The 9,199-nt window shown below is 38.1% G+C and overlaps 1 protein-coding gene across 1 annotated transcript; it reads right to left on the reverse strand.

Annotated features, from left to right (window-relative positions):
• Positions 1-886: 886 nt before the first annotated feature.
• On the reverse strand, positions 887-5,940 carry miip (migration and invasion inhibitory protein). The gene is made up of 9 exons (XM_084745296.1): positions 5,587-5,940; positions 4,262-4,398; positions 3,850-3,955; positions 3,647-3,758; positions 3,457-3,536; positions 3,237-3,363; positions 1,757-1,853; positions 1,512-1,625; positions 887-1,138 (listed from the first exon to the last, which is right to left on the reverse strand). The coding sequence occupies exons 1-9, from the start codon at positions 5,825-5,827 to the stop codon at positions 1,010-1,012; spliced, it is 1,143 nt and encodes a 380-aa protein (XP_084601422.1). The 5' UTR covers positions 5,828-5,940; the 3' UTR covers positions 887-1,009.
• Between the last annotated feature and the right edge of the window lie 3,259 nt (positions 5,941-9,199).

Below are 9,199 nucleotides of genomic sequence, written 5' to 3' on the forward strand. Positions count from 1 at the left end.
TTTGTTGTTAGCTGTCCTGATGTTGGCTGTGGTAGAAACAAAGCAGCCAAACAAACTCAAAGTACAAACAACACTTCCACCTGTCAACGTATGCATCTCCTCCGTCTTTTGTCCAGTTTTTTGAGTAGCAGCTGACAACCTGCCCTGACCTGGCACACGTACGCGTAATATTTAGAGATCAAACAGTAACTCGGTAAGTCACAGTTGCTTGGATTAGTGAGTGTAATATTATTACTGTTTTTAAAAGTGTAATCCTTTACACTACATATTACTGGGTAAAATAATACTGGGTAATATTACTACCCAACATTGGTAGGAGAGCCTGTGGTGGCAGGCGAAACTCGTGAAGAAATGAAAGTAATGACTTTGCAAAAGACATGATGCCGTTTCAAGTGCTTTTGGAACATTTTCAGCACATTTAAACAATGCGATACAACACAATAACTGATAATTGTGCTAATTTTGTTCACTATAATCGTGATATGAATGTTTCTTACTGTGTCATCTCTATTTTACACAAATGAAAAAAAATGTTTTGGGCATATTATATTCTATTTCTATGAATAGATCCACCTAGATTTTTTTTACATTGGACCTTTAAGCTAGCACATTATATATAAACAAACAGACAGAATAGACAGAAAAAGACCTAAAAGGCCTTTTATTATTTATGTCATTACATTCTTGAAAACATTGATCACATGTTTCAAATGCATCTATTTAAGATCAGGCACTTACAGAAATGCCAATGCAGTTCTGGAATTCTCTACTGAGATCATCGTTTGTTGTTTCATATTGAAAAATCAACTTTTACAGTGTAGTGAAGCTTCAGCATACACATTTAGGTGAGAAAAACATTAATGGAAGAAAAACATTTATAAAAATATACAATACAGACTTGTATTTACAGAGTTAAAAACATGAGCAAAAAACAAAGGAAATCACTTTGGGTGTTGTCAGATGGCTTACGGGAACTGCTAATCACTTAAAAATAGATGTTCATACTTTGTCAGTGCAAAGGGTAAGATGTGCTTCCTTGTTTCCATTTAGGAGAGAAGTGCTGGAAGTTGTGACGAGCCAAGCGAGACACATTAGAGGTCTGGTCAGGGTTACAGGTCGCTTTGGGTGTGGGGAGACCCTGAAAAATAATTGTGCCGTGTAATTCCTCACATGATTAAACAATCAAACTAGTCTTTGCCATTGTTTTCACATATACAGTCACATTTCAGACAGACATTAAATACAGGAAAATCATTTGTTCACCACAGACCCTTTGCACAGGAAACATTTTGAATGCTACACAGTAGAAAAAGTAAAGGGGTAACTAATTACAATAATAACAACTTTATTCGATTAGATAAGCTAATAACAGGGATTTCCAGCTCCAGGGAATGTAGCATTGTTAAAGTTATTACTTCCAACTGTGTTTTTATGATATCCTGTGAAAATGTTTTCTGTGAAAATGTTCTCGAATATTTAAACTAGAGAAAGTAGGAAGCTTGCAGTCTCACCTCCAGTTCCTTGTTTTGTGACTCAGTGGAGCTCTTCAGACTGCTCCTCAGATCGAGGCTGCTGGGTGGCTGCAGCGCGCACTGTCCTTTGTTTGACCAGCCCGAGAGACAATGCTAGACAAGACCAGGACCGTGAAGATGAAATTGATAAAACTTGCTATGTTAATGTAAAATCGCAGGGGAGAAAACCACAGCTTAAGTATTATAAGTCATAAACTGTCTCCTTAATTCAAAAACTTACTCACCGACGGTAACCCTAAACTATCAGAGGGGTCAAAACTGCCTCGGCGATGAGCTTTGTACTTGTAGGATGGCAGCAGGGCAGAGCGAGGAATGCTGACCCTTAAAAATATAACAAAAATGAATGAGACAATATACATGCTGTTACAGTGGTGAAACACGACAATTTAAACATAACTAAAGCTTGAATATGGACTGTAAGAGTTATCTCTTAAAAACACGAGAAGAAAATTTAGTGAAAGACTTTTCATTGCTTTTAAAACCATAACTAATTTCATACAGCAGGAATTCTCAAACATGAATAGGACTGAACAATTTTGAAAAAATATATCATTTCAAATATGATATGTGACAGAGGGAATAATATTTTTTTTCATTATTCTCATTTCCATTGAAAAACATATTAACATGTTTATGGTGCAGTTTCTGTAACAAACAAAGATGTTATCTTAAGTCTGTAGAATATGATGTATAGGCCAGGATATCTCTGCAGCATGAAAATACTGAAATTACAAACAGTACGTCGGGTGGTCTGGTAACTCAGCTGGCAGTGCGATCACCCCACGCACTGAGACTGTGAGTCTTCTGCAGTGGCTGAAGGTTCACCTCCCACCTTCAGCACTTTGGCATGTGTCATTCTCCCACTCTCTCTCCCCCTTTCCTGTCACATCTTTCACTGATCTCTCATTTAATGTTGCATGTTGAGAAATGTTTACACAAGGGCTGATAATGCATTAGTCAGTCTTTAAAGGCGTACATTAGACTATTATTAGTACTTAACTATTATTACCAAACTTTTATTCTTTGTAGTGGTGACTCCTGGGAGTCTCTGACGAAGACAGAACCCGCTGCCTTAAAGTCAGGAACAGGACTTGTTTCAGACTATAATAAAAGATCACAGTATAAAGGTCTCAGCTGCACCCTGGGGGCTCCATCACCACCTTTGGTGCAACTATGGTGTGTTTTCACCGCAAAGACCAGGGACTATGTAAACATTATTTTATCTACCAAAAAGTCCCTACTCAAGGGGTAGTACTTTCCAAAAGTACAGGAACTTTGAGGGTGAGGCTTGCAGTGCTTTACGTTCCTGAGCGGTTGAGACCGCGCAGCATTTTATTTCAGCCACCGTTTTTAAAAATCTGCAGTCACAAACCTGTTTGTTTTTTGTTCATAGTGTTTTGACACATAAAGAGGAGAAAGCATAGGACAGATGAGTGGACATGAGTCAAGCTGTCATGCCAGCAAACTACTTGATCTTATCTTTGTTGATCTTTAGACTGTGATGTAGACATAAACAACAAGAGGCTGAAGGAACCTTTTAGTTCCTTGAAAAGTAGTTCCTGAGTGTAGAAGTTCTGGGTACTTTGGGTGGAAACACAGCTAAAGTATATTTAATTAATATGTCTTTCAGCTTGTTCCAAATATTAAGTTCTCTGTTGTTTTTAAGTGGTCGTAAAAGTCAGTCAGAGTGCACATCATCTTTACCTGATGTGCGCTGGTTCAGCAGCAGTGTGAGGGTGGGAGGACTTGTGCTTTTTGCACACTGGGCAGCACTCTTGAGAGTGAAGTGGGACGGGGAACAATCGGCTGTTAATCCTGTAAGAGAATGTACCTGAGCAAAAGGTGAGCAAGCAGACGTGAGAATTACTCCGGCTGTCATGATGAGAAAAATTAGAGTAGCCAATAAATAAATAACCGCTCTTACACTGATGAGTGTCCATGTTGACCTCTGGACCGTCCTTGTCTGTTAGCAGCGGCAGGACTGAATGGTTCGCCTCAGAAAATCTATGAGGAGAGCCAATGAGTGAGTAGTAATTTAGTGTAGCCTTCATCAATCACAGGAAAACTTGGCTCACGTAATCAGTAACAAGTGCAATCAAGCGTGAAGCACTCACTCTGCTTGTGGGCTGTGGACGCACTCGTCTTTATTGAGAGATCGAAACATGCGCAGGTCATTGAAGAACTCGTCAGAGCGTTCTGTCAACAAGTCCTCAGCATCCAGGACTCCTTAGAGGGAACAAACATAATCTATTAGAGCTCCATCAGATGATTATATTGAAGAAAGCAGCAGGCAAATAGAGAGACCAATAAGACGTACCTGCTATCCAGTCATACCCAAGTAAAGGCTGCAAATGATGCCTGTCTGAGGACAATATCTCATCACAGTTATCAGGCTGAAAGGTGACTCGACTCTGCATGTCCCTCTATAAAGACAAAACAAGTGGTGCAGAGTATTAGTGGTCAGCTTGTTCTTCTTTACTTTTAAGCAAATCTAAATCTAAAGTAAAAACCATCTCACAGTCAGATCCTGTGGGTTTCCACCAACATGGGGTGGGACAAGTACCCTTTCACTTTTGGATGAGTTATTCTTTAAGGCCAACCAATGCAGACAATGCTGCTTACTTTATGAGATAACGGAGATACGGGGGACAAGATCAGCATAGTACTGATGTTATACTTGACACTGTATAGCTAACCTGAATAGACTGTCCTCTGTTCTTTTTTCTTACCTGTTCCTTGCTGCGATTTACTAGACAGGACTTTGTGGTGGCTGGCCTTGTATCCTGCAGACTGTTGTGGACATTGGGATTACCGCTGCCGTCTTTGGTGGTGGTGCTCTGGATGCCTGTTTGTCCCTCACATGGATCTGATGGGGACACAGTGATCAGTGATTGCAACATGTTTTTTGTAAAAGTGATAAACAATACAAAACAACTAAAACTAAATGTATAACATTCAAAAATTAAAAAACAACAGTTGTTGTTCTTAAAATGCATGTTAGGCAGTTAAACTTGAGTATGAAACATGACATTAGACAAAACTTGAACAAAATATTAAGGTCACATCTATGACAGCAATACTGAATTTGTGGCCTGCAGGTGATAGGGTGCCTGACAAGAGAAAATAACTTACTAGTGTTTTTACCAGAAGGATTGGACAGACATGCCAGTTTTGTATGCTGGGATAAATGAGGCTGTTACAGAGAAAATTTTAAGAGGTTCTAGCTGTTTGTTATATAAACTCTCCCAAATGTTTCTCAAGTATTTATAACCAAAATACTGTTGCAGTTATTAAATGCAGTAAAATATCTGATTCATCTGCCAAACTCTGACCTAAGTTAATTTAGCTAATAAGTCAATAAGTAATTCAGTTTGGAAATAAAGAATTCCAAAGAAGGGTGAGTTATGGGCAGTTAAATGATTATTCAATTTATCTGATAAATAACATTATTATTAATGTTTATTTATTAACTGTTGTTAACTTATGGCATTTTTCAACAGTGGTCCCTGGACAAAGCAGTTGAGCATCTCCATATATAGGAACCCCAGGTTTGAGAAACTCTCGCGAAATTAGAAGGCGCCGTTTTTCTCTAAGGTAAACTTTGTTGATTTCACACTGGGGAAATTCACTCGTGACAACAGCTCACTTACGCAGATATAAGGATAACTGCACACTTTGGGCACATTGTGCAAACTAATCAGCCTATGTTTTATAATATGACGACACTGTGGCTGAGGTCTGTTTAAGTTTAGAGACAAAAACACTTATGCAGAGGGCTGGGAAAGGATCTCGGCCTAGGTTAAAATGATCACTCTCGAGAGATCGCTCGCCGGTCTGGGGTTCCTATCTAGACACGAAATATTAGTTTTGTGTTTCCTGTGATTTATTGTCTGGGTCAAGCCCAAACATAACAAAGTGGTTTTTATCTACTGACTTTGGCGCAGAGAGTTAATCTTGGGCTTACGGACACGGCCTGAAACAACACCTTTATCTGAGAGCTAACTTTGCTAGCTAGCTCTAATATCACGTGTCTCTGGTCTCACGTAGACATTACCCGCAAATCTCACGGTAGGTTTGGCGAGGGCAGCCCGGGCAGGACCTCTGTCTCCATCGGTCAGAGTGAGGACCTCTGCAGCAGGGTCTGTGCTCCTGTCCTCAGCCTCGTCCTCTCTCTCCCTCTTGCGGCTCTGATTGTCGCCGATCAGCAGCTCCAGCTCCTCTCTGTGCTGCTTCAGCTGCTTCAATAAATCTTTGTAACGCTCCCGTAAAACGTCCAGACGGTCCAACGAGGACATTTTTAAAATTTACACCACATTAAAATCACTTTTATCTAAGTGAGGCTGATTGAAATAGCTTAAGTTTCAGATTCTTTTGTGATTTAAACCAGTCTCCACCGGCTCCATAACAACGCGTTGACAACAATGATCTGATTGGCTACGAGCCTTCTACCCATCAGGCCTTGCGAGGTTTTTCTTAAAGTGACAGAGACACATTTGATTACATCCACAGGACGTGATGTTAAACAACAGGGGGCGATGTTTACTTAAATAGTGACACTGGATACGGTCGATGATGGTCACTACAGCTAATGTAGATTAATGGTTTGGGACTGAGCGTCTCAGACAGAGACACAGACTGAATACATGTTGGTTTTGGTCTTTTAATGGAATCTGTTGACAATAACAAAACAGCATTAGTATTGTACGCTTATCTTTTAATACTGCAACTGAAGTCCTGCATACAAACGAATACCAAAATCTTACTATGTGTATATACTTTGTGTAATATTACTATTTGCATAAACTGAAAGAAAAGGGGCACTTTTGCAAAATGAGGCCAGGGACCAGTAAATAATCAAACACTGATATAACCTCAGTAATCAGATAAAATAAATAAACATTAAACGGCCCATAATTCATCTTTACTTTGAGATTCTGTATTTTCAAATCACTGACTTATTAACATATTAACTAAATTAATTTGGTGCAGAGATTGACAGAAAAATCTGATAATTTACTGCATTTTGTAACAGTAAATGCATTTATTTGTATCAAACAAAGATCCTCCTCAGTTACTAACAGCCTAATTTATCCCATTATATAAAATCTTCATGGGAAAAATAGTGTGAATCAATTTATTTTAATTTTAAATCAGAAAACGGTTGGAGGGCCACCTGGCACCCTATCAGGGGCCAGATTTGTATCACTAGTACCCATTTAATATGCAAGGCTGGATGAGATTTCTTTGAAATGTAGTCAGTTACTCTCTTGAAGTTTTTGTAATCAGTAACTTGATCCATTGGATTACACACACAAAAAGTCATCTAATATTTTAAGATTATTTTTTAATTACTTCAAAATAAAATATTGAAAATTTTGCACCATATACATCTTATCATAAACATTTTCAATGCAAATAAAATGCATTTTTGCAAAGGGTTCTGTTCTTTTCTCCTGCTGGGTTTGCTACAAAGTAGAGCACTTGTTTATGGAACCCTGTATGTGAGACACCCTTTATAAAGCATTGGTTTTCATGAAAAAAAGTTTCATAATTTTAAAATTGCAAAGGCGTAATCAAAACTGTAATCAAATACTCTTTGACAATGGAGCTATGATACAATTACACTTTTTAAAAAAAACATAATCCAGGCTGATAATAGTTTTATAATATGAATATGTAGCCCCAATTACATTTTATCTGTTACTACCTAACCCTGCTGTTATGTTATACTGACGTTTTATTATTACCAATGTGTCAGTGTGTTGCATTTGAAATGTATCAGCTGATCAGGGTGGAGTAAATTTGATTAACTTATATACTGTTGTATAGTTTAATTTATGACCATACATCATGTTGTATCAGATCTAAATCTGCAGAGTGAACTACAGCTGTTATTGAAATGTAGTGGAATAAAACGTTGGCTTTAAGATTTTCCTCTGAAATGTAGTTGAGTAGAAAGAAACAAGCACCTCAAAATTCTTCTTAAATTTGGAACAGTTTGACAGGATTAAATTGTGAGTGAAGGAATAGCATTCAGACCAGACAGCTCAAAAAAGAAACTCCTGCAGCTGCAAGAGGTGCCAGGACAACATAATGAGTCCAAGAGCAACATGAAAGTATGAGTAGATATCTAGTCAACAAGATTTACAACAATAACCTTTATATATTCACATTCACTTCATGATCAACAAGTATCTTAAACAGGGCTGGGCTGGACAGTTATTTTTCATCAGGGGCACATGAGAAATAGATCAGGCTGCTGTGGGCCGGACACAAATGTGATGTAAGGTCTTAATAATGGCCAAATCTCTATTAATGGAATTGTCAGAAGTGTTGTAAATAGGGCACACCAACATATAGATGTCTATGAGCTAATAGCTGCCTAACACAGTACTGCACTTGTACTGCTGGTCACCCTTCCATGGATCTGGGACCTAATTATAAAACTTGATTTTTTACAGCATGCATGAAAGATACAGGTTGCAATGATAGTAACAGCAACAGTAGAAGAACAGCGATGTAAACAACATGGATGTATAGCATTGAGTGAATAAAGTTACAGTTTTTTGTAAAAGATACACTTCATTGTTATTACCAAGGAAAGCAGCATTGATCTCTTAGAATAAAGGCCTGATAATGGTTTAACATTAAGCAAAATGATATTGACTGTCTTTGTTGGATTCTAATTGCAATAATTCCAAGGACCTGTGACAGGCTTGCAGGTCAAATGACAAATGCACATTACCAGGAAGCTACTAAAAATCCACTCCGGGGTCTGATAACCTCCTTCTCAAAAGGGAGTACCAAGGTCACATGAGAAAGAACTCAAACTTGAAAATCTTGAAATGTCAGATGAAGAGTTCACCAATCCCATATGCATAAACCTTTAAATGACCGCAATTGACATTTTAACTTTTGTCAGTGCAGACTTTTGAATTTTACTCTCAGTGAGTGGCCAGTTTTTCAGGTGTACCTCTAAAGTCTGATGTGATCCAACACAACAGCTTTGCCATAAATTCTACCTTTATGAAGATAATAATGTTTGATTTGATTGACACTGTCTGTGAAGGACTGATTTAACCATATGTTTATTATTGAGAGTGTAGTTTGCAGTGATGTTGAAGTGGACTGCATAATACTCAGAGAAATTTCTAATGTTCTGGTTCTCCATGAACGACTGCTTCAACATTACACATTTGATCCCCTGCAAAAAATATTGATTAGAGGAGCTATAAAAAGTAAGTAGGGTTATAAATAGAAACTGAAAATCAATAACCAAGGCACCAGTTGGCTCTGATGACCATATCTACAACAGTAGCCTCTTTAAAATGTGTGGAATATACGTTTACACACCTATTTAAATTTTATTTCAACATTTTTGAGTTTGTTTCATCAGAAATCAACACAGAGGCTCAGCTTGGGGTCATCATTTGCAACTGTTCTTCTAGCACAAGGCTGCCCAAAATGGGGCCCATGGGGCAAAGTTAGCCTGCTATATTATTAATTTCATTATTAATCATTTTTCTTAATGATGGATAGTGACACTTTGAGCAAGAAGCCAGTCAATTAAGGGATCTTGGGATCCTACTAGCATTTCTCATTTTAACAATAGAATACAATAGTTGTATGCTTTTGGCCTCAGGCCCACCATATTCAGGGGCAGTTTT

The sequence above is a fragment of the Lutjanus erythropterus genome, chromosome 2, assembly GCF_056507025.1.
Source record: "Lutjanus erythropterus isolate fLutEry1 chromosome 2, fLutEry1.hap2, whole genome shotgun sequence".
In the NCBI taxonomy this organism is placed as follows: domain Eukaryota; kingdom Metazoa; phylum Chordata; class Actinopteri; order Lutjaniformes; family Lutjanidae; genus Lutjanus; species Lutjanus erythropterus.